General features: G+C 37.5%; 1 protein-coding gene across 1 annotated transcript; it reads left to right on the top strand.

Annotated features, from left to right (window-relative positions):
* The first annotated feature begins 16,775 nt into the window (after positions 1-16,775).
* Positions 16,776-20,821, top strand: LOC126969101 (dTTP/UTP pyrophosphatase). The gene is made up of 4 exons (XM_050814407.1): positions 16,776-17,064; positions 17,306-17,547; positions 19,542-19,688; positions 19,931-20,821. The coding sequence occupies exons 1-4, from the start codon at positions 16,975-16,977 to the stop codon at positions 20,082-20,084; spliced, it is 633 nt and encodes a 210-aa protein (XP_050670364.1). The 5' UTR covers positions 16,776-16,974; the 3' UTR covers positions 20,085-20,821.
* The last annotated feature ends 6,880 nt before the right edge of the window (positions 20,822-27,701 follow it).

Below are 27,701 nucleotides of genomic sequence, written 5' to 3'. Positions count from 1 at the left end.
CTGTTTTTTGCAGTCAGATGCTGCTTTAACTGACGCATCGAACCAGGGCTGTGATCTGCCACCGATCGGTACTACAGAGCTTGGTATAAAAATATCCATGCCCTGCAGTATCACATCGGCTACTGCAACGGCGCAGGCACTAGGATCATCCGAAGGGAAACAAACCTTGCCCCAAGGGTAGGATGCAAAAAAGGAACGCATCCTATCCCAATCTGCTGACTTGTAGTGCCAAACGCGGCGGGTCGCTGATGGTCTGCGACGTTGGCGTCGGATAGGCACTACACTCCTGACCAGGCAATGGTCGGACGTTCCGAGAGGGGCGTCGACAGAGACCTGGTAACCATCGGGATGTGTAGTCAGCAGAAGATCTAATAAGGACGGCATGTGGCTATCCACATCCGGGAGCCGCGTCGGCGACTCAACCAATTGGGACCGACCATACGCCAATGCAAAATTATGCACAGATCGCCCTGCGTAGTCTGTGGTACGTGATCCAAGCCATTCGGCATTGTGCCCGTTGAAATCACCCAAGACTACGATTTCAGCGGAGGGGATCTGAGCAAGCACGTCATCAAATGCCGCTTGAACGCAGCCCATGAGGTGATCCGTTTCTGCGTTACCACTATGGGAGCTGTAGACACAAGCATAGATGCGGACGCGGTCCTCTAAATCTACGCGGAGCCAGAGAGTAGACAGGCCCCTACCCTCAAAATTACCGAGACGGCGAAAGCAGATATCCTCCCTAACGTACACACATACCCCGGCATGAGGCATGAAATTATGCTCAATTTTGTACCCGGGGTACGTTAAATATGACGTATCGCTAGGTCTCCGTAAGGAAACACAAGGCCGGCTGCGCCGTCTCAAGGTGGTGGTGGACGGCGTTTAAGTTGGAGTGAATTCCCCGGATGTTACAAAAGTCCACATTAAGCGTGGAGCGGGGTGCCGTGGTGTTGCTGCCCTGTTTGTCCTGTGACATACGCGGTACTGTGTCCTCCCCAGAATACGAGGGGCAGCCCGAGCGCGAATGCGCGGGGAGGGATTCTCCGGCTCTACAAGAGCCGGTACCCTCCTGGGGTAATTTCTCTTAAATACCGCTCTCATATTTTGTTTGGGGGGGGACGGGGGGGAATGGCCTCCGGTCCTCGACACTAACCTATGCGAAACATAGCGGCACTAGGCCGCTACTTCACGCCGGTATGCTGTGCGAGTGTGGTAAGTAACCCGGACGAGTCTGGCCCGATTGTGCTGACGTCATAAGACAGCAGCGTGACTCTCCCACTTTCAAAAAGCCCGTAGTCGCCTCTAACGACACCCTTGGACCTGGGACTACCCTATTCTTTTTACGCCCCGGGGCAGCACAGGGCAAAATCTTAACTAAACATCTGTTATTTGGGAATTTTTCTCAATCCCTTTATTTACAACCTTTTGAAAACAATACTTACTGCTAAGTACAAAGGTGCAATAAAACAATAAAATAGAAAACTTAAATCTAAAAATGACCATTCCACATTCGGCCATTATATACAGTGTTCCACAGTCACTTAAAACTAAACAATCTTAGGCCTCTAGATGATGCCCGAAAAAAAATAAGGAGTACCTATTTCCAAAGAGAAGATTCCGACTGCTCACCGCCACCTAATACTGTAGTGTAGCGTGGAATAAATAGTATAATAATAATAATACTTTATTTCAGACCCAGTATAAAATATGTAATTAAAATAAAGTCAAAAATATAAATTACAAATAGACTCTAGGTTGCAATATTTCCTCAGCGTCGATACATTGCTGAAAGCATCAGTCTGTCAGACAGACTTCTGATAATGCCGTTATTACACGTCTCAACCCTGGACATGAACGTTGCAATTCTTTTACGCTGGATAGAATTAAACGAATCAATCCTAGCCTTCGCGTACATTTCTGAAGCGCTACAGCAACGTTTCAGGCCCATGAGGAATCTAAAAATGTTATTGTAGGCGACTCGTATGCCATCATGCGACTTCTTAGAATAATTAGTCCAAAGCTGACACGTGTAAAACAACTGGCAGAATGACTTAAAGAGAGTAATTCTCACGTCAGGCACTGAACGGTTAAATTTTCTCGCAATCATATTGCCCTACGTTGACGCTCGATATCTGCGTCATCCTTGAGACAGGACGAAACAATGTGGCCAAGGTACTTGAAGCTGTCCACTATCTTGACAGGTTGTCCGTTAATGCAAACTACGAGGATATTCTGAGGCACCTGTCCCGATCTAAATACTATCATTTCTGTTTTATTTACATTATTTGTAAGATTATGCTCTTTCGCATAACCCTCACATATTTTGATGAGTTTTCGCAGGCCTGTTATTGAGGGGCTGAGCAAAACCATATCATCAGCGTAGCTCAGGTTGTTGACGTATCTGCTATCCAACCTCAGCCCTACTGGAGTCCTGCTCAGCTCCCCGATCAAATCATTCATATAGATATTAAGTAGATCAGGAGAGGTAAGCCTCCCCTGCCTCACACCACATGGGAGCTGATAGCAGTCTGACAGTTGAGAGCCCCATCTGACACTGTTGGTCTGGTTACGGTACCAATACTCGAGGAGGCCAACAATCTCAGAAGGGCACTTGTGTCCCGCAGCTTCTTCCACAGCAAATCGTGATTAAGTGTATCAAAGGCGCGACTTATATCTAAAAAACACGCATAGACTGCAGTGCTTCCCTGCTTGTAGTAACCGACAACCTGCTTTAGCGCGAATATAGCCATGTCGGTTGAGACTTGTGGTCGAAACCCAAACTGACCATCTTCAATACTTACGGCGCTTGTGTAGTAGTGGATGACACGTTCAAGAACCTTGGCCATTATCGTGGCCAGTGATATAGGCCTATAGTTTCCCACGCTCGATATATCTCCTGTTTTATTCTTTATATTAGGAACCACCAAAGCACGGGTAAGTTCCTCCGGTAAGTAACTATGCTTTATGCATAGATTATAGAACCTTGCTAATACATCACAGACATACTGTCCAGCATTCAGCAAGTGTTCTATACTAAGTCCATCGTGGCCTGGAGACTTACCACGCTTCATATATCTCAGAATTAATCCTATCTGTTTAGGTGAAACTGTCACGTGGCAAGTGTCGGAGCCACGAATTGACTGAAGTTTACAATTACGTCTTTTGGTAACACTAACTTGTTTCTTATCTACAATAAAATGATCTTTAAATAAATTCGCTATATTTTTACAATTTCTTTCTCCTTCTACACTCACCGGCAAACAATTTTTATTATTAAACTTCTTGGTTTCTTTCCAAAAATCAACAAAGTTACAAGTGGAACGATGCCGAGCCAGTATTTCCATTCTAATTCGTTCTTCATTACGTTGTACATATTTGAGCGCGGCTTTAAACCCCCTGCGTGATGCCACCATGTTATCATAAAAATACCCCGAGTGCGGTCTACTCTGACGAGCCCACATCGCAAACTTCTCTCTAGCCTTAACATGTGAGCGCCTGACATGAAAATTCCATCCTACGACTCTCTGTCCCCTTCTATATTTCTTTTTTACGTTAGAATTCTGTTCAGCTGCCGATCGCAGCGCATTTATAATATCCCTGTAAAACTGGTCAATAATTAAAAAGTGATCCCCATTCATACAGAGTGATTTTTTATCGTGACATTTCATATAAACATCACTATATTTACATAAAATATTATTCAACTTTTCATCAAAAAATTTTGTATATCTATTTGTACCTTTTCCCTATTACCCCAAATTGTTTGGGGTAAAAAAAAATGTTTTAAATTATCTAAACTAAAATTATTATAACATTATACTTTAGGCCTAATTAAAGTTAAGTCACAAGAGGAAAGTGGTCTGACTAGAATGAGTCGTATTTCATAAGAGTCTTTATCAAGTCTCTCTACGTTTAAATAGCATAATGATTGCTCACCACAGTAATCTGCCAGCTCTTTTCCAAAAAGAGATCTGGGATGCGCGTTGAAATCCCCTAATATTACAACACATTCCGTATCCACGCTTTCAATCGCAGCGCTGATTATTGCGAGACATTGAGTAAACTCCGGCAGATTATCTACACAATCCGTAGGCATGTACACAATAAAGACAAGAAGATTACGCGTACCTATACTTAATCGCACAGCCACTATCCGATCACTGTCACACTGCACAATATCAACACCGGTAAACAAGCTTGTTCGCCACATTAGCGCCGTCCCGCCGTAGGGCCGCCCTCGCAGCACTCCAGCTGATGCATCGATAGAAGACTTTGCACAGCAACCAAACTCCTTATCAATTCCGTTCATGAAACCTAAGTCGTGCGGCATCAGCCAAGTCTCCTGGAGAGCGATGATATCAGCACTCTCACACAAATCTCGTACATGTTGAACACACCTTTTAACTGAATTACAGTTAAAGGAAATAAATTCTATATTGTTTTGTTGTACAGTCATTATGATTTATTGGAAAGATCGGTACTGCTTCCATGTATACGCTGTCTGTAACGACGAAACACCAAACCTTCGGGCCAGAACTCCTTTTGCAAAAATTTGTGTAATTTAAATGTCGGTACAGTGATCTTAAATGAATTAAAATTAGTTTCTCGATTCTGTTTTAATATTTCAATTTTTAAACAGTCCTCTTGCATTTCCTTTATATTATGTTCTTTAATGTCAATCTCATTAATACTTTTCTTAGTACGTGATAGGTATATACACGCATATGATTCCGCAGCTTGAAGCTTGCTATTCTGTAATGTACCTCGTATATTTTTATATCTATAGGTAGGTTTCTATATTTTTATATCTATAGGTAGGTTTCTTTTTTTTTTTTTTATGGAATAGGAGGACAAACGAGCGTACGGGTCACCTGGTGTTAAATGATCACCGCCGCCCACATTCTCTTGCAACATCAGAGGAATCACAAGAGCGTTGCCGGCCTTTAAGGACGCGTTCTCAAAACAGAGAGGTATTGAATCGCACTACTACACTGACACCGCTCAAACACATACACGTACTTAAAGTTAATTGCGGGAATCAAATGAATTTGATACTTTAGCAAGTTTGAATTTTATTCTTTTAATACCTATGTATTTTTGATAATTGGTTGAGGTATTGGTTTAGTACTTAAATATTAGAATTTTAGATGGCAATTCTATCGCATAACGTCGTGTGCAGTAAACGCAGTTTTTTTTAAATCCAAGATGGCCGCCGCGAAAAATTATGATTTCAACAATATGGGTTATCCGAGGTTATCGAGGGTGCAGAGAACAATTAGATAGGTCTTTCAAAATCAAATTTTGAGATTTTTTAATTAGAGAAATTTTAAGAAGTTGGTAAATTTCATAGTCACCATCTTGAATTTCGATTTTGACCCGATATTCGTTATTGTTGACCCCGAAAACCATGAAAATGACACCCATGAAGAGAAGTTGGTAAATTTCATAGGCGCCATCTTGGATTTCGATTTTGACCCGATATCCGTTATTGTTAACCCCGATAACAATGAAAATGACACCCATGAAGAAAAGTTGCCAATTTTATAAGCGCCATCTTGGATTTCGATTAGACCTTATATTTAGAGATGAACTTATAAATCACAAATTCTTCAAAAAAATACAGAAACATAATTTATTGAAAATTTGACTGCGTACAAAATATGTAAAGTATCAGAGATATCTAAAGACATTATTGTATAGCTTATAAAAAATAATCATGTTCGTACAGCGATCTTTCCGAGTACGAGCTGCTGTTTACAACCGACACAGTGTGACACAGTTACCCACGACGGCGGCCGAGCGCGGACTGAGGTTATTTCGATAGATCTTTCTGTGCAATGCGTACGGAGTGACAAAATAAAATAACCCTTAATACACATAACCCTTAATACAAAATAAAATAACCTTTAAAGCTCATGCTTATCAGAAATATATATGAATTTAAGACGATTCATTTTTATTTTTTTCTGAGATTATTTATTAGATATTCACTAATTTATTTCCCGTGTTTTTGAAAATATTATATCTGCTTTCCTTACATAATTTTTAAGAGCCAAAATTGTGTAAGTGGTAGCAGGAAACTGATCCTGAATGAAGCCCCATTTCGTCAATTTTGTGTGAAGAGGTAACGGATAATCGTTTTTACGACATAAAATATCAAAATTTCAAAGCAAACATTTCCCAGTAATTGGAGATAAAGAAGTAATCTATTTGTGGCAATTTTTAGTTTTGTTAGACTTAGTTTAATTTCATCACAAACTCTACCGAAAAATATCTTATTTTTGTCGGATTCGTAAACGCGTCCTTAAGGAAGGTGTACGCGCTTTTTTTGAAGGTACCCATGCCGTATCGTCCCGGAAACACCGCACAAGGAAGCTCATTCCACAGCTTTGTAGTACGAGGGAGAAAGCTGCTTGAAAACCGCACTGTGGAATCGCGGCAGGAATCAGGTTGAACAGCTCTTCGGAACACTCCCCGTGATAAATGCGGTAGAAGACACACAATGACATTCTCGAGAGAGGACTCGATAGAAGACACAAGTTTCTCCCGGCACTGGTCGACGTTTCCCCGAGAGAGACTTGCATGGCCCGTGTATACGGCATTACCAGTGCTGTCGTCTGCATAGCAATGTATGTTGGAGGTGTCCAACATATCCTTGATATGCAGAAGAAACAGCGTGGGAGATAGCACACAGCCTTGGGGCACTCCAGCGTTCACGGGCTTGGGATTCGAGCAAAAACCGTCGACAACGACTTGTATGCTACGCCCAGTGAGGAAGCTGGAGGTCCACTTGCATAAGCTCTCGGGAAGCCCAAATGATAGTAGTTTTGAGAGGAGCACCTTGTGCCATACACGATCAAAGGCCTTCGCTATATCTAGGATAACTGCTAGGCCTTCCCCCTTGCTTTCAATAGCCGCCGCCCATCTATGTGATAGGTATACCGGAAGATCACCTGCCGACCGACCATGGCGAAAGCCGTATTGTCGGTCGTTGATCAACTGGTGTTCATTTGTCATTTCCTTAAGGAATGATGTCACGTCTATATAGTCAAAGGTTACACTCGGTAGACGATTAAGATTTTTAGCTACAAATGTAGCCAGGTTATCTGGTTTGAACTCCTTAATAAGCTTAATAATATCTTGTACGCTTTTCTGTTCAGAACCCTCCTTCCTTCTTATGATTTTCTTTGTATGCGCCATTAACTGAAATGTAATAGATCTAGCATTCTCGATGTCCTCCGAGGAATATGCACTTAGACATATGCACACAATTCCAGTCTCAGGTAAGGTATCAACCTTATTGCTCACAAAGGCTAGCAGTTCATTTATCACAATTTTACACGTGTCACATCTGGATTCACACATTGTTAAATCGTTACACTTCCGCGAGTAGTTTCGTTACTTTCCGGAGACCGCCATAAGAGCGCCACGACACAAACAGCGCGGGCGACGCGACGGCGCGGAGCGAACTAACGTTTATTCAACGCTTTTCAACTTTTAATTAACTAACCAACTAGTGATGCAATTTTACGTTTTAATCTTTTGCACTTTTGATGCAAATCTTTTAATTTTTGAGAAGTTGTGATGAGGGTTTTGATTGTTTCACAATAATCTTAAAGTATCTATTTTCGAGGAGTTTAATAAATACTAGGCTCAGTAAATGATTCTGGAGTAACAGGCGAAGCACACAAATCTCTTGACGTTGATGGGTGATCTACAGCAGGTTGAAGATTTAAAGAAAAAGGCTGAAGCTTTATTTAAGACTATTTTATTTCTGACTTTGAAGATTCCTGCAATTCAAACAGACACATAAACGCACAAACAGATATTAATACCTATACAAAAATAATGTTTTATGCGTAAAAAAATATGTAATATATATATTTAATAATATAAATAAATAAATATCTAATAATTCTGGAGCGTTCACTGCCATTTCTCCACGGGTAGTCCTCTTTCAACTGATCAATGTACCTCGGATTATTCATATGAACATTGTGTTTGAGGTATCCCAAGAAGAAAAAGTCAGAAGGCGTTAAGTCCGGTCCATAGGATACCTATTCTGGAAATGAGGTTTGCTGGGAACATCTGTGTCAAAACCGCCATGGATTCATTTGAAGTGTCTTCGTCCCCACGTTTCTTGATCTCAAACGTTCTGGAGCCATAAATCCTTCTAACATTAAACATAGCGGTCGGTATTAACAGTGATGTTTCGTTTTGCGAATCTTCAAAAAATAATGGATCAATTGTGCTGTCCAGTGGCTAATACGCCAAAATGGCGGCAGCGTGCCGGTAAGCGTCTTTACTTGGTTCCAAGTAAATAAAACCAGAATCGCTTATCAAGCAATTTATTATCAAATTTAGCCGCGGCTGGCTTGTGGGCACACAAATTTATATGGTCGTAAGTATGGGCCTTAATATCTGCTTGTACTGTTGGTTCGTGAGTACTCCCCTGTGTGTAATGGCTGAAGATGTTGGGATGGCTGGGTCGGAGAAAGGGGTTCTGCAGTGGACGTCGCACGTGGTCAGCTACCGAAGCCACGTTCAAGCTGCTTCTAGCTGGATGAAGTTGACGTATCTTGAGCTCCGTAACGTTACTCGAACGGTGTATTTTACTACGAATTTTACTCCTGGAAATTAAGAGCACCGGGACTTAGCACGTGGCCTTTCATTTCCGTTCTGGCTCACCAACGTCGGCAACACGAACAGGTTCGATATTAACACATAGAGGAGTTGCTGATAGTAGGTACAACCAGAACGGAATATACAGTAAAATAAAAGCTGAAGGCTAATAGAAAAGGGTAATGGAAACAATATTAAGTTAAAATACAAGCTAATGTTATCCTTTTTGAAAGTTGTTTTGTAAAAAGATGATGCAATAAAATTGAGCTGTTACAATGAGTAGACAAATTAATACTAAACTATATCAAAAGTGAATAAGCAAGGCTGAAATATACATAATGAATAAATGAAGACTACAATAATTTACATACACAAAATGAAAACTAAATGCTGAAATAAAAGAAGCTAGCTATAAATTATGATAAAATGATAAATACCTATTATTTATATGTGCCATTCAAAACATTCTGGAGAAAACGCACACTAATTGATAAAAGAAAGAATTAGTATATTATAATTTTATATTATTTCTGCTGTAGTGACTACCCGTGGCAAAGTAAGTCGTGTAAAAAGGTCAGTGAGTAGCAATGCCGTGTCTCTCGTCTAAAGCGATTCGGACACGACTGGCGGCTCAAGTGAACCCGGGCGGGGCCGTTCGGACAACTTCGGTTACACACTCATTAGATTAAATATAATCTGTGGTGACTCCGTCGCTGCACCTATCGCTTGCGCCTAACGGTAATCTTTAGCAATGACACAGGTGGGTTGCTGTTTGAGATATGAAGGATATATATTTTTTTTTAAATCACAATTCATAAGCTAAAACAATATATATGTATAATATATATGTATAATATTTTAAAATAGATAATGTGTAACGCATCTTTACACAATAACTCCTTTGCTCGATATTGCTGTCCATACCGTAACTTTCTGACTATGTTACGGTTTTCGATGCTTCATTATTGGGTTTCACTTCTCCAATAACCGCAATTTTGACGGTTTACGATCCGATTTAGATGAAAATGAGCCTCGTCATAAAAAAAGGATATCGTCGAAATTGGGAAATTGACTAAGCATTCTTCAGAAAATGAAAACCTTGCCAAAGTCAGACTCCTGCAATTCCTACCTTAATTGCAGTTTATCTTTGATTTAGCCTTTGGCGGTCCCAAGCCTGAATAAAAAAAGATGAAGGATGGCTGAGTGAAGATCTAGACAGCGGCAAAATATCAACGTCGGGCATGGGGCGATGGTAATTAGCCCGAAAAAAAACCTGGCCTAACAAGCCAGAACGGCTGGAGGTAGGAAATGACCCCCACAACTTGCAACTCTGTCTATCAACAGAATTTAGGGCCTTGGTTTAATCGCCTGGGCCATGAGGTAGAATATCTCTCTAAAAAGTTGCCCAAATTCTTAAGTGGGACTACGTGCCGATGGGATGCATGGCTTGCAGGAGGCAAGTTCTAAGCGCAAACCTCGGCGGACCCGCCAAACACCGTTGTTTATTGTCCTCTTGACGGGGTCACCCCTCTTGTGACGTATTAAATCGACCACACTCGAGGCAACAAAAACAGAATGAGCAAAAATTTTGATAAGAATAACCCGAAACTATGACCCAACAATTTTACACAAAGATATGTTTATAAATAACCCATATTCAAGCTTTTTAGTGCAACAACTAATCAAGAGGACATTGAACTGAAGGATAAAATAGCTCAACAATGCGAAGAACAGCTATTTACAGAAGTGCATTATGGCAAAAGGCAAAGTCCAGCCCAGTCGCAGTAAAACGCAATCAATACAGGCAAAATTCAATTACTGGCTTACAACACCAGCCGTAATACCATCCAAGAGCTTCAAAGGGCTCGACGATATAGAGAAAGTAGATAAACCAATAACCCATACAAACACTGAAGCCCAAAAGAAACCCTCCATTATTATATTTTATTGCTGGTGTAGGGACACACGTATGCAAATATGCTTAAGGCAGCATTTTGTTTATGTATGCGTGTCCAAACTGTGTTCCCATCAATTATATTTTATTTTATATTCAGTAGCGGTCTGTAACTCATGTAGTTCGGTTCACTTATAATAATTAATGCAATGAAGTAATATACATATTGAAGAAGCTATATTGAATTTTATTGAAGACAACACTTCCGCCTGTTAATAGGACCCTACTCTACATTGGTGACCCCGACAAAAGAACACATCTTAGAATAAAAGTGAACACAGTATTTAATAAAAGTGAATTGAAGAAAAATTTAATATGACAACACCTAACCTTGGAGCAATGCCACCCGCGGAAGTCTTCGTGATCACAGTGTCCTCGAGAATCCCAGATTTTTGGATGGATCAGCCGAGAGTTTGGTTTTACAGAGTGGAAGCAATTTTGGCTCCACAAAAATTAAGCGATGAGAATAAATTCGATCTCGTCATATCAAAACTACCTAAAGAAGTTATTGTGCAGATAACAGATTTTTTTGAAAAACCGCCGGACACCGAAAAATTCATTAAACTCAAAAATAAATTATTAACATTATTCGAAGATTCAAAATATAGACAAATAGAAAAACTAATAGGAGAGATGGAATTGGGTGACCAGAAACCCTCCCAGCTACTCCATAGAATGCGTGATTTGGCAAGAGATAAAATACCGGACGACACTCTGCGAGTTTTGTGGCAAGGTCATCTGCCACCTACGATTAAGGCCGTACTGGTGGTGGCAGAAACAAAGGACTTAAATAACCTGGCGATGATTGCGGATAATGTTGCGGAAGCCACACGTTCCAGTCAAGTGTCGGAAGTGATACAGAAGAAGACCAGTCATGAGGACGTCGAGGTAGCCACACTAACTGAGGAATTGGCAAAAATAAACGCGCGTCTTTCAAATATCGAACGATCCCGATCGAGACATCGACGACCCAGGTCTTCGTTACGCAGTTTTCGTGACTCTTCAAGGTCGTTGTCAAAGCGACGTCGTCCCGGTGCACCCGACTGGTTGTGCAGCTACCACTTCAGGTACCGACAGCGTGCTCATAAGTGCATTCCACCGTACGCGTGGAAGGGAAGCCCCAGCCCCAGTGCAGCAGCTACTCAGCCGGAAAACTAACGCGGGAGGTGCAGATGAAGGCGGAGGTCTGTACCATTACACCCTGCAGCCGTCTTATGGTAACAGATTTAAATTCTAATTTAAGATTTTTAGTTGATAGCGGTGCCAATGTGTCTGTCTTACCAGTGTCCAAAAACCCTTTTACTAAATTACTGCAATCAGATTTTAAGTTATATGCTGCTAACGGTACAGAAATTGCAACTTATGGCGTTAAATCTCTAGTATTAAATCTTAATTTAAGAAGACCGTACCGTTGGGAATTTATTTTAGCAGATGTTAAACAGCCAATTTTAGGCGCAGATTTTTTAACGCATCATAAGCTCTTAGTCGATTTGTACAGAAAAAAATTAATAGATCAAACTACTGATTTGTATGTGTTAGCCTCCATAATTAAGTGTACACAACATTCGCTGAATTCTGTTTGTGAAAATCATCCATATTACAATTTATTATGTATGTATCCTAACATTATTAAACCGATGTCCTTTAAGGAAATTACACCGCATAATGTTTTACATTATATCGAGACGAGCGGTCCACCTGTTCATGCTCGAGCTAGACCGTTGCCACCGGATAGATATAAAAAGGTGAAGGAAGAGTTTAGAATAATGCAAGAATTAGGTATCTGTAGGCCGTCTAAAAGCGCTTGGGCCAGGCCCCTTCATGTCGTTGTAAAGAAGAACGGCGAACTTAAGCCATGTGGCGACTATCGACAGCTTAACGCGATTACGAAGCCCGATAGATATCCAGTTCCTCGATTACACGATTTTACTTTTATATTGGCCAATAAGAAAATATTTTCAAAATTAGACGTTAATAGAGCCTACCATTGTATTTCTGTTGCCCCTTGCGATATAGAAAAAACTGCAATTATTACCCCGTTTGGACTTTTCGAATTTCCCCGAATGACTTTTGGATTAAGAACGCAGCACAAACGTTTCAACGCTTCATGAACAACACGGTTTTACAAGGTTTAGATTTTTTATTTAATTATTTGGATGACGTAATAATTGCCAGCGAAAATGAGACCTTACATCAAGCACAATTAAAGTTAGTATTCGAACGTTTTAATACCTATGGCATATCTGTAAACTTAAGCAAATGTAGCTTCGGACAGTCGCGTATAGAATTCTTAGGCCACGAAGTAAGTGCAGATGGTATTAAACCGCTTAAAGATAAGGTAGAGGTCATTTTAAATTATCCTAAGCCCGTAACAGTATCAGACTTAAGACGTTTTTTGGGGATGATAAATTTTTATAGACCTCATTTACCTCATTTGGCTTCACATCAATGCGAACTCAATAAATATTTAGTAAGCGCTAAGAAAAATGATAAATCGAAAATCATTTGGAATGCCGACAGTGATAATGCTTTTGTGCAATGTAAGAATGGTCTTCAAAATGCCGTCACATTGTCACATCCACTCTTAGATGTACCCCTTGCCTTGATGACGGACGCTTCTAATACCTGCATGGGTGCTGTTCTGCAACAGCGAGTTAAAGGTAAGTGGATACCTTTAGGATATATTTCCAAAAAGTTTTCTCCTACCGAACAAAAATACTCTACATACGATAGGGAGTTGTTAGCGATTTTTCAGGCCATAAAGTATTTTAGAAAATACTTTATGGCTTTAACAGTATTTACAGATCATAAGCCCTTGTGTCATGCATTTTCTAAAATAGGTAACGATAGTAAAGAAACGCCTAGATGGACGCGACAATTACTTTTTATAAGTGAATTCACGGTCGACATACAGCATATTAGCGGTAAAGATAATATTGTAGCCGATACCTTATCACGTGTAGAAACAATTGTGTGCCCGACTGTACTCGACTTCGACGAACTTGCTGACGCGCAAGTGAAAGACGAGTACTTGATTAATATGATGCAACGCGGGAATAGCGACATTAATGTTAAGTTTAAGAAAATGTATTTACCCACTTGTAAAAAAGGAGTTTACTGCGAAGTTTCGAGCAATGTTATTAGGCCTTATATAACTGATCATTTTAGAAAAATTGCTTTTAATAGTGTTCATAGTTTAAGTCATCCAGGTATACGTACGACCCTAAAGATGGTCTCAAAACAATTTTTTTGGCCTGGTATGAATATAGATGTAGGGAAATGGACTAAAGCGTGTATTCAATGTCAAAGATCGAAGATTTCTCGTCACGTTGTTTCGGATATCGGAAAATTCCCCGAAGTTTCTCGATTTGAGCACATACATGTGGATTTAGTTGGTCCCTTGCCGACATCTCCACAGGGAAACAGATATTTAATCACAATTATAGATAGACGTACACGCTGGCCCGAAGCATTTCCCGTAAAAGAAATTACTGCCAATATAGTTGCTAAGTATATTTATGAAGGTTGGATAGTTAGATATGGTTGTCCCATTCGTATAACTAGTGATCAAGGACGACAGTTCAAATCAAATTTATTTTTAAAGCTAATGTCCTTTTTAGGTATTCATAAGAGCTGTACCACGCCTTACCACCCGCAAAGTAATGGCGCGGTGGAAAGGTGGCATAGATCATTGAAGGCAGCCCTAATGGTACGAATACTTGATAGTAATAGGTCGTGGATTGAAGAGTTGCCCACGGTTATGTTAGGGTTGAGAGCAGCGGTTCGGACTGACAGTGGTGTTAGTGCCGCAGAATTGGCCTTCGGTAAAACTTTACGTTTGCCTGGCGAATTTTACGATGGTTCTACGATAGACCGTGACGTAAGTGATCCTTATAGTTTAGTAAGTAAAATCCGTGAGACTATCTCTCAATATCGCCCGACGAGAGATAAAACTAATACAAAAAAAGTATTCGTATATTCGGATTTACAAAATTGTAGTCACGTTTTTATTAGAGATGACGTAGTACATAGATCACTTAAGCCACCGTACGATGGTCCATATCTAGTTTTAGAACGTAGTCCGAAAGTCTTTAAAATTCAACTTCCAGGTCGAGTCACACGCATTTCAATAGATAGGTTAAAACCAGCGTTTATGATAAATGATGATCCGCAGGTTGATAATCCGATTATTACACATGATACTACTTCAACGAAGTCGATTCAGCTTGCGCCACCCATAAGCGTAACAAGGAGTGGGCGTGTAATTCGACGACCCGTGCGATTCGCGCTGTAGAACGTTCACACAGAATCAGCTATATTCACTGTTGTTTTATATCTAAGTATTATCATATATTGCATGTCAATTAATTATAATGTGTTAGATTTAAGTTTTGGAGAAAAATTTTAAATGTTAATTATTTCACTTTATGCTTAACATAGAAAAATGATTAATTTTATAATGTACGAATTTTACATATTTTGTTGTTGTGCAAGAGTAGAAACATGATCATATTGTTTTTTATGCATTAATATCGTATGCATTGTAATTTAATGTAGGTTAAGTAAATAATTGTAATGTATGGCATTGTATTGCAACATAGGTATTACGATCACTGAATAAGCATTTTTATACAGTACTTATTAGGACAATTTTTATAATCATTTATTACATTTTAACGTGAAGTAGACAAGGCCAACCAGGCTCGTGAACAGTCTAACGGACAAATTGGCCAGCCCGCGCCGAGTGCTGCAGGATATGTGTAGAATTAGATTTATATTTTGTGATGTTTTTTGTAAAAAAATATAATATTTTTAAACTAACCAGTGAATATATCACCTAGTAATAATTGTGTGTAAATGTTACAGCTGAAAATGTATTTTTACCTTTTCGTTTTTTATTTTCATTATTGTATTTGTACCATGAATTATAGTTACTTTGTTTTTTTTGTAAAAGGGGGGGAATAGTGTAGGGACACACGTATGCAAATATGCTTAAGGCAGCATTTTGTTTATGTATGCGTGTCCACACTGTGTTCCCATCAATTATATTTTATTTTATATTCAGTAGCGGTCTGTAACTCATGTAGTTCGGTTCACTTATAATAGTTAATGCAATGAAGTAATATACATATTGAAGAAGCTATATTGAATTTTATTGAAGACAACACTTCCGCCTGTTAATAGGACCCTACTCTACAGCTGGTGTCAAAAAATGCAACCCTTACTGAAATTATTAGGAGACGTAGAGGAGAGTATGAAATAAAGGTACTACGAGGCGACAGAGTTAGAATATAATCAAAATCAGCCGAATCAATAGATATAAATGCGGCGGTGATCACTTACTCTCAAGCGGCTCGGTATCGCTTTTTTCCTGTGGCTCCTAGTCCTACAGGTTCTAGTAAGCCTTATTATACCGCTTCTAACTTCGTTTTTTGTCCATCTGTTTATGTATTTAATCGTTTGTGAGAATCAAATATTTTTTTTAAATTGGTCTATTACAGTATTATATCAAATTCTTCTAATAATTGTAAAAAACTTTGGTCTGTCACTACATCTTCGCGTCTATATTATGACAACGTATTCTTATTTTAATTGTATACCTACTGTGTTTGAAATGGATAAGATATTATTAACTGATAGCTGATGAAATTTGTATTTTGATAAAATAAAGACAAAGAAAGAATCATACTCTACCATTTATAAAGAAACTGCAGTGTGATTGTCTAAGAAACATTTCAACGTTGCCAGCATCGATGCGGTCTGCGATGTAACATCATACGGATCGTCCAGGCCAGCAATTGTTGTAAATTTGTAATTCTTAGTCACTTTAAGCTCATTGGCGATCTTATCGGTCGTAACGAGCTCTACGATGTTATCTCGGGCAAGCCAGTGATGTCATCGTATTTTTATTTTTAACCGGTAAATAATTACGATTACGAAATAAGGAATTTATAGTAGATTTCAAATTGGTTTCTTATTATCTTTACTTTTTTAATACTAAGTTCAAGTAAGAAATAGAAAATACTAGGTATAACAAATCATCATTATAGGTATAAAAAGTCTTGGACACTGGCAGAACCTTTGCCTTGCAGTGCTTCGTTAAAAAAACGTTGTTTACAGCCGCGCGAGATTCACTCAAAATAATTAGAACTTTACCCCCATAATAAGTTACTCTAGGTTAGAACCCTATATATTATTATACTCTTTGGTTAGAACTTTATAAAGTACCTAATTATTGTTGCGTTCATACTTCATTCATCATTGTTTAAATGTGTAAATATTCTGAATAATGCTATGTGGTAGGTACATAAACAGGATTCAGGATTTCGGGGACACAGAACACTTTTACTGCAACGAGTTTGTCCCGGGAACAATAAAATCAGAATAATTCCAAAATGCTACAGCCTATCATGCATATTATTAAACAGAAAAATATAGTTTTAGCTAGTGCTTCACCCCGGCGAAAAGAACTTATAGAAAATATAGTAAGGAAATTTAATTAATCTTCTTCAATTTAATGAACTGAAACTTTAAAAACATTACTTTCTGCCTCTAGGAATATTAGATACCTAAGTAAGACACCTTATTCTTAGTAAGTACACTGATCTAACCTCTCAAATTTACTAGAGGCTAGAGGTTTATTTAAAAAAAAACAGATTTTGGTTTTGAAGAAATGTATGCTGGGAATATTTCATGTTTTTAAATAACTCTATTTTGTTTATTCAGGGTTTAAAAGTCACATTATGTCCATCAAATTTTGAAGAGAACTTGGATCCTAAAAAATTTAATAGTTTTTCTGAATTTGTGGAGGAAACTGCCCTGCAGAAGGTTCTTGAAGTGGAACATAGATTAAATATTGGAGAAAATAAACCAGATGTGATCATTGGAGCTGACACAATGGTTACTTTAGATGGTGTTATGTTTGGTAAACCAGGGTCTGAATCAGAGGCATTTGAAATGCTTTCAAAGTAAGTTTGATATATTTTTATTTAGTTACTTAAATTTGACAATAATAATAATTATTATTACATATTATGTAATTCTAACAACATTTACGGCACGGTGCAGTCCTGAGGCGAAGCTGACACTGCTTACAGCATATTGTCAATGCTTCTACACGTGTCAGCTTTGGGTCAACTGCACGAAGCAGCATCAGAGTGCAGTATAATAATGCATACCATATTCTGATGAGACTGCCCAAATTTTGCAGTGTGTTGGGCATGTTTGCCGACGCCAGAGTCCCCGATTATTTCGCAGTGATAAGATCACGAGTTGCTGCTTTTTGGTCTCGCATTCGCAAATCCGAAAACGAAATTCTTGATGTATGCTCTGAGCACTCAGAGAATCCTATACTCCATTACTGGCTTTCGGTGCATTGTGACATTAACCGGAAATAGTATTATCAGTACATTACTTTTTGCACGAATCCTCCTTAGGGGCAATTTTAGTTTTAAGTTATTTAATTAAGTACTGTGATGTATAAAATTTTATTTTTAAGTACATCTTATTCTATTTTATTCAATTTACTATAATGGGTTTAAAATGCCTGAAATAGATGATATATTATTATTATTATTAAATATTTTATAATAAGTGATAAGCACCTCCCATACTCACTTGCTACAGCTGAAGAATCACATTTTAATATTTTTGAAAAGTAATTTATTTAAAATTTTTCTTCTCATTTTCTGTTTGTTTTACCCAAATATGCCTCAACTGCAAGAGTCGGCAGCACTGTAACCACATATGTGCCCACAGTCGACTTTTTGATGCACCATTTTTAGTCTTTGAAAATGCTGCAAAATGAATGAAATAGCGGGTTACATATTTGTTGACTTGAATTGTTATTTTGTGTTTATAAGATTTGCAAAAGAAAATCAGTAACTATTTAACAAGTTAGCTGCCAAAGTTACTGATGGTGACACCTTACCAGTGGGAGGCTCCTTTGCACAGGAAGCCGGCTAGATTATGGGTACCAAAACGGCACCTATTTCTGCGGTGAAACAGTAATCTGTAAACATTACTGTGTTTCGGTCTGACCTTACGGCACCTTAGCTAATGAAATTACTGGGCAAATGAGACTTAACATCTTGTCTCAAGGTGACAAGCTCAAGTGTAGTGCTGCTCAGAATTTCTGTGTTTTTCAAGAAGCCTGAGCGGCACTGCATTGTAATGGGTAGGGTGTATCAATTACCATCAGCTGAATGTCCTGCCCGTCTCGTCCCTTATTTTCATTAAAAAAACATTTATAAGCAATTAAAATAGTCTTGTTGCTCTAAGTATGGCAAATGATTTGTTTCCACAATTGACTTACTACCACTGCATTATGCATGTTGTGTGCCAAACATCAACATACACAAGCAAATCCATATTTTTGACAAAAAAGCTCTTGAAATCAAAATATAGAAGCTGATTGACCAATGTAAATATGGAGCATTGTATGATGAAAGGAACTTTTAGGAACCAACGGTTTCATATAGTTGTGGGAAGAAATCCAAATCGGAGCTTATTTCTGCCGTGAAGCAGTAATGTGTAAGCATTACTGTGTTTCGGTCTGAAGGGCGCCGTAGCTAGTGAAATTACTGGGCAAATGAGACTTAACATCTTATATCTCAAGGTGACGAGCGCAGTTGTAGTGCCATTCAGAATTTTTGGGGTTTATCAAGAATCTTGAGCGGCACTGCATTGTAATGGGCAGGGCGTATCAATTACCATCAGCTGAACATCCTTCTCGTCTTGTCCCTTATTTTCATAAAATAATAAATAAATAAGGCAAGCAAGCAACAAAAAATAAGACCACACAAATAATTTAAGAGTCCAAATATTTGCATCAACCATACATGCACCCTTCTGTAGTAAATTATTTCAGAATGAACCCTTAGGCGTGATAAGGTTGCAGACCCCTGGTCTACTGGGATTATGAAAGGTATAGATATTCATGACATGCTTGATAAATTTGCAGACTCTCTGGTAAAAGTCATACGGTGTACACAGGAGTTGTCGTAAAGACAATAAATAAAGTTGTAAAATTTACAGAAAAAACTGATGTTACCTTCGGGAAGTTAGATGACAAGCAAATTCATGGATATATTGACTCTGGAGAGCCTATGTAAGTGTTTGGTACATTATTGGACATATATCTTGAACTCTTTAATTAAATACATATTAAAAAGTATAACATAACATGTCAAATACATTCTTTGTCAAGTTTCATTGGCTCATATCCCCAGTGTGTCACTGTTCAATGGATAATGGTAGCTGATAATCTCTGTCCATAACAATGATGTGATTACACTTAAAAATAATACATATAAAACATTGACAAAATTTTAATGTTTTCCCAATTTCCAGGGATAAGGCAGGAGGATATGGGATACAAGGAGTAGGAGGTACTTTTGTGGAGAGAGTTGATGGGGATTATTTCACTGTGGTGGGACTGCCTCTATACAGACTCTGTTCTGTTCTTTATGATATATTTAAGCATGAAAAGCTAAAATCTACATAGACTGTTAATACTTTCTTTAACTGTGACTAGAATATTTAATAAAATGATAGGATAATTAGTCTTAGACTAATTTATACTCCTCATATATAGACTAATTTTTATTTACTGCTTATATAAAATGCTGCATTTTCAGCAACAATGTAATTATTTTTAGTTGTTAGTCAAAGTCAAATAAACTATAATCAATCTTAGCGAAATTTACACTCAATCATCAATTTGACATGAGTTTCGCCTCTACACAAGGCATCCACAACTTTTCAAGTCTCGTGAGATAATTTGGCGAGTCAACATCTCCTGAGGAGGCCTCGTGTAGAGGCGAAACACATGTCGAATTGATTGAAGTCAAATCTTAGCTGAATTTACACTCTAGAAGGCTCACAAAATTTGAATAATTATGGATTTCTGCTAAATAACACCTAATTTAATATTTTCTATACTTCATGGTAGGGTGCATTTTAGCATAATAATATCCAAAGAGAAGAAACATATCTTACTATTTTTACTGTATTAAATAGCTCTTTGAAACATTTATTTATATTTCTTACTATATGTTTATGTTGCTTTTGTTCATTATACGGGTTTTAGTTAAATATGTTAAGTATAAAAGTTCAATTATGAATATTTTGTTGTTATATTTTACATGAATATATAATATTAAATGTGGTGATAAAATTATCTTAATATTGTTGTAAGTGTAAATCTATCTATTATTCACAATTATAATATTTGTAATCCAATTTTATACTCAAATTGTCCTTCTCTTAAATAAAAAATATAATGGGGTATTTGTAAATTGAATGTGGTTAAATTTAACTCGATACCTCTACAAGAGTAAAGTTTTAAGACACTACTTTTTCCCGACACTGGTCAATGATTTTTCAAGAGAGACCCCCATGGCTGTTGATATATATGAAATCTCCAGACTCCAGTGCCATCATTTTCATAAAAAAGCACCTTAGAGGCTTCCAAGATACCATCCAAATGCAGACGAAACAGTGTGGCAAAAACTCTGGACTCAAAGCTGTCCATGCATAATCGAAGGTCTTCACTATATCCAGAACCTGAAGTTACCAAGAGCAGCTTGCGACAATGACCAGATCTTGCGTGTTCCATAAGAAACTTGTACCCTTTCTTATGGAACAGGGTAACAAAAAACCGTACGGTTCATCTTATGTCAAGTGGAAGGGTAAGGGAAAAAACACACAAACAAGGTGTTTTAAGACAATTTTGTGGTAAAAATATTGTATTTGGAGCTACAAACACTACATTATCCTGTAACACATACCCTTAAGTCTTATTTGTAGGTTGCCAAGGCTTGCTGTTGGTTATAGTCAACACTCCAGAGCTATTTTGAACTACCATTTTTCTTTATTTCTATGTCAAGAACAAGAACAAGTTTAACAACAACAATAAAACTCGGAAATGCTATTTTTACACCTAGTACTTTTCTTGGGTAGGTATTTTTATTCGAATTATTAATCAATAATAAGAATTGTAAGCATATAAATAGTTTGCGCCTGTTAAAATGTTACTTTTCCACGATAGTATTTGCTCAAAAATATTTTCAGGCGTTTCAATATGCGTTGCAAACGATACTTCGCGAACTGCGATTTTGCAGACATCATTAGCGTACACATAGAGTAAAAGCTCCTTATTCACGCTTCCTTCATTCGCGGATATAAAAAAATGCGACCCAATTCCTATATTCTCGGCTAAAGATTGTTGTTTTTGCGGAAATTTGGTCGGAAATTCATTGGAATTTCCGATTACATCCGGTATCCAGGTATCCAACCCAATCAAAAAGTTCAATGAAATTTATTTTTTTTATATATTTGTTTTTTATTTTGTCAATTAGAAACATATCCCCTATAATCCCATCTAAATTACCATTCCATAGTTACGGTTTCTGTATTCGCGGCATATTTACGGAACATAATATACTCCGCGAATAAATAGCTTTTACTGTATAGAGTTTCAATTATCAGCGCGCTTGTGGTATCATTCTCACCTACCTATCTTAGGTCCAGGTGTTATTGTTTACTTGCTATTCTGTTTTGGTGATAAATAAAATGGGAAATAAACCGGGCGGAAATCGCCATTTCCGTCCAGTTTATTAGTCCAGAGAACGTAAAGCAGTCGACAGTCGTTTCAAATTATGCACAAAAAGACAACGAGTACAGCAAATGCGTGCATTCAGTACCTAGTTACTTGCTAGGCAAGAGGTTGCCGCGATGTTAACTGTCTGGTAATAAATGACGTAATTTTTTAATAATATTCCGAAGGCAATAGCAGAAAATCAGACTTTATTATTTAATGAATTTAGATCGGTATTATGCACACCTTTAGTTCCGTTTACCTGCCAAAGCCATGGCCACGATAGGCACAAACTTCATAATGGGCCATCGTTCTTACCTGTGTTGGGAGCATGCGCTGACAAACTTTCAGATTTTATGAAATAACAGGCCTGCTGTTCACGGAATCCAATCCGAGCGGGTTCAAACTGGAGACCCGTTGTAGCAAAAGCTCAAACCGTTTGATCAACGGTGTCGTGTTAATTTCATTTGAATAGTGGCGGCTTTGTCATTTTTCCGTATATTGTCACGGTGTTCCATTTTCTACGATGCACAGTTGCTACCATAATGCATGGGAGTGAGGAAGAGATTGCGGTACGTCACTAGTGAAGTGCTTTTATATCGATATTGATTATTGCGATTAAATTGAATCAATATAAACTTTGTTCACCAGATCAACTTAGCAGCTATTTACCAACAGTATCCGTGGTAAAACTTCTTGTAAGTGTTCTAATTACATTTAATAATATTTTTGCCCAGCGATATGAATAAAAAATGCAAAATCTACACACTTGCATTATTTACACACGTGATTTGCTATTTTAGTTTTAGAATTTTTTTTGACATTTTTCTCATGTCTTCAGTAATGCTAGTTGATAACCTTGTCTTTCTAATTTTAAGGTAACTATGTATATTCGCTTAGCAGGTAGGTACTTTAAGTACTTTTTTTTTATAACAATAATGGACAAGACGAGTAGGACGTTTAGCTGATGGTAGGTAATTGATACGCCCAGCCCGTTACAATGCAGTGCCGATCAGGATTCTTGAAAAATCTAAAAATTCTGAATGACACTACAATTTCACTCGTCTCCTTGAGACATAAGATGTTAAGTCTCGTCTGCCCAGTAATTTCACTAGCTACGGCGCCCTTCTGATCGAAACACAATAATGTTTACACATTACTGCTTCGCGGGAGAAATAGGCGCCGTTGTGTGGTACCTACCCACAATCTAGCCGGCATCCTGTGCGAAGAAGCCTCCCACTGGTAATTCGACCTTCAAGTAGACATACGTAGTGCTTTCACAAATGCTTGCAATATTAATTCTCTTTCTTATCTATAATATATCATAAATTGCGGTCATCTTTCTTAGTCGTTAACTCTCGGCAGAGCGGTCGTGGACACGAGCTTGTCTCTTGATGGCTGCTTTTATCGTGATAGTTAGACCTTACTACACCTAACTACTCATCACGAAGCGATTATTTTATTTCTTGAAAGTTATACATATTATATAATATGTAGGCTAATTATTCTCATTAAATCCAACCTTAAATGTCTTGTGCGCTAACTTCATAACAGCATACTACACGTTGGTCTCATGATTTTCATTCATTTTCATTTTTTGGTCATTTTGCTCAGTTCAAACAGGAAGTTAAGGCTTCTAATTGGTACATCTATTACACCTACCTTTTGCAGATGTCTTTTTAACAAACTGAATTGTGTATAAGCTAACAAATAGGTCGGAAAAAGCTTTTTTTGCGTATAGTACGTGTAAATTTGTAATAAAATCTCTTTGGCTGTACTATTGGTACCTGTGGCTGATATTTGTATAAGGTTAAAGTTCAAAAAAAATTAAACGTTTGTTCAAACTGAGCATTTTGTTGTCAAAGATGCAACTCGCTTTGGTCTTGTAAGTCTTAAAAGGTTGATATTTGGGTGTCACACGAGCTCATTGAAAGTGAAAAGTACCTACTGTATTTGTGACTCTTCATTGAGACGTTATGAAACCAAACAATTTTTGAAGAGATTGATAACTGAGACAGGTCGTGGTAATAATTCGACCAGGGCTTACAGTACAGTATACTGTGTGTCTGATAAGATTGGCTGAGAAGGGTTAACACACCTACAGATTTCCAACTGTTTCGGTCTCTTCAGAATTATTTAGGCAGTGTCAGGTTAACACCAAGAGATGATTACCAAAACTACTTGTTGCGTTTTTTTATCAGAAATCCCATAAATCAAACAAGATCATGTCGCTACCTACAAAATGGCAAAAATACATCGAACATAATGGCACATATTAATACTCTAATTTAATGTACTTAAATAAACTTTGAAATATAAAAGTCTTGAGTTTTCATATACCTATTATTTAGGTATATGAAAACTATATAGGTATACACCTTACCATAATATCCACATAGAACACAGTACGTATATTCTCATCGGTAATTACGAATTTAAACGACTTTATACCGCGATATTATAGTATTTTATCGATACTACGAAAATAGTGTGCATCCATCCTTAGCCTGATTATTTTTTTCGAGCAACATGTCATGATGTGAGAGCTGATGCCACTTGTGAATATTAAAAAAAGCTATTGTTGCCCGTGGGAAGTAGATTTACCACCTGTGCAGTTTGTTCGCACGATATGCAAGCCAAATTATACTATATTTGTCAGTGAATTCTCGTTCTTATCAAGCTAAACTTACATCCTATTATCCCTTAAAGCAATCCATTTTAACTAAGCAATTTTTGTCTTATTCTTGCGGTTACATACAGTAACAATAACATAATGAAAGTGATCTTTAGATTTAGTAAAAAACTTAATGAAAATTTGTATTCTCATTTTCAAATGTAGGTAGACCTATTGTTGGAATAGAATTACTCTTTCCTAATTATGTTTTCTAAAGACGAATAACAAAGACTTTCTCTGAGATATTTCACAATATGGATGGAACGGTTCTACTTATTCATAGACACAGAATCCACCAAAGAGGTGAGGTGATGAAACAGTTGATTAGATATAGTTTGAAGTGTGGATCTGACTTCATTAGGATGGTGATATATCCTCTCAAATTCAAATATTTTTATTCAAAATAGGATATGATATCACTTATTGAAAGTCAAAAACTACCATCCATTCAAAAAAGACTTCAAGAGACTGTTCTTGTATTGATTTGAGAGAAGGTAATAAGTTTATGCGTGAGTTGTTTTGACTTTTTATCAACATCACAAAAATTCTATGGATCTATTATATCTATTATTAAGGGATTTACTAGTTAATTAAGATCATCTCTTTTAATTATTGTCTTCGTCCAATCTTAATTTAGATAAAGGAAGAGTGGAACATATTACTTCCGAAATGCAAAAAGTGGGTGTGGGAATTGGGAACAGATGCGATATTGCGCCTGCGCATTGCGCCGGGTTTACATCTGTCTGGCTGACTCCCACATACCGAGCACAAATGAAAAGTTTTAACAAATCCAAATAAATGTAATATGTTTATGATTCCTTACAACACAATGTAGAGAGTATATAAAAAATAAAACAGAATTGATATTAGATACGCCAATTAAAAGGAATACTAATAGGTAATAGTTCAATATTTTTTTACAAATTTTGTAGTTTGAGACAAAAACGAGAAATACTAAATTGAAAAGAAAGAAAAGTGACAAGGAAAAAAAAATTAACAAAAAAGCAACCGACTTTGAAAACACTATTCCAAAACAATAGATATAATTATACCTATAGATATCACTAGAAACTTCAAAAATAATTGCAAGTTTTATACTATCTTATTAATTAATCTAATTCTAGTTACGATTATTGTTATTTTTGGAATCGGTGTCAGTCGTAAATTTTTTCGCGCACATACTTATGTAAAATTTAAGACTTTTATGGTTTTCTCATGGATTTAACTGCCAGATCTGGATCACACGAGGAGCACCAGCTTTCAAATAAAAAAAGAATCATCAAAATCAGTTCACCCAGTATAAGTTTTGAGGAAACAAACATAAAAAAACATACCGATCATTAAGAACCTCCTCCTTTTTTGAAGTCGGTTAAAAATTTAATAGAAAGAGTGAATTATTGAGAGAACCAGTGGGAGGCTCCTTCGCACAGGATGCCGACTAGTTTATGGGTGCCACAACGGCGCCTATTTCGGCTGTGAAGCGGTAATGTGTATGCATTATTGTGTTTCGGTCTCAAGGGCGCCGTAGGTAGTGAAATTACTGGGCCAATGAGACAACATCTTATGTCTCAAGGTGAATTACCATCAGCTGAACGTTCTGCTCGTCTCGTCCCTTATTTTCATAAAAAAAAAAACAAAAGATGAAATTGTATCCATACTTTTAAAGAAATAATTAAATATTAGGCTTCCTTTTCTAAAAATATTTATACCTATATATTATTGTAGATAATATTACATTAACTTGGTTTTCTATTTAACTTCCTCAGTTCTTCGGGTAATATCGACGCTGACACACAAAAAAAGATGTAGGTACAATTACTTTAATTATTTGTACCTACTTACCTGATAATTTTAGCCAGCCTAGCGAAACTCTCTAAGATAAAAGCGATTCACTCGTTTGTATTTAAAACGTGCAGTCATAGATAGATTGACAGATGACGGCTATAATCTTGAAAAAACGGAGATAGCCGAAATCCACTACGTTTTAAGCAACTGTTCGCTTTCAAACTTAGCCGCATTATACTACGTCGCCAATCGTCATACTGTATTTACTACTATTTCAAACTTATGTCAAATGATTGCAACGTTTCATACTAGACTAAATTTCAATAGCCCACCTCTTATTACGTAGTATTTACATCCTCTTTGATTTAAGTCTTACATATAGGTAGTAGCACAGACTAGGGATGAATACTTACGTATTAAGTACCTACAATCATAGCGAATTATTGTTGTAAGAAAAATGTATAGTTCAATTTTTTTATGAAATTAAGTGATGAGACGAGCAGGACGTTCAGTTGATGGTATTTGATACGCCCTGCCCATTACAATGTAGTTCCGCTCAAGATTCTTGAAAAACACAAGTAAGTAATATAAGTATGTCCATCTCCCAGAAATGTTACCTTAAGTTTCATCATAGATGAATGACAGGTCGTAAACTATCAGCCACGCTTGGAGTTAGCTCCTTAGTATTTTGAATATCTATTATCCAACTAGCGCACAGTGTCAAAATTGTCACGTATTATCGGCCTGTCATGTCTACATGCTAGATTCTTTTATTACAATAAGGGACAAGACGAGCAGGATGTTCACCTGATGGTTATTGATACGCCCTGCCCATTACAATGTAGTGCCGCTCAGGATTCTTGAAAATCCCAAAAAGCCTGATCGGCACAACAATTGCGCTCGTCTCATTGAGACATCAGATGTTAAGTGTAGTTTGCCCAGTAATTTCACTAGCTACGGCGCCCTTCAGACCGAAAAACAATAATGCTTACACATTACTGATTCACCGCAGGAATAATCCAGCCGGCATCCTATGCATAAATATCGATAAATGTCGATGGTTC

This window comes from Leptidea sinapis, chromosome 17, assembly GCF_905404315.1.
Source record: "Leptidea sinapis chromosome 17, ilLepSina1.1, whole genome shotgun sequence".
Lineage (NCBI taxonomy): Eukaryota > Metazoa > Arthropoda > Insecta > Lepidoptera > Pieridae > Leptidea > Leptidea sinapis.
The sequence above is the reverse complement of the archived record's forward strand: the minus strand, read 5'-3'. Positions and strand labels throughout refer to the sequence as shown.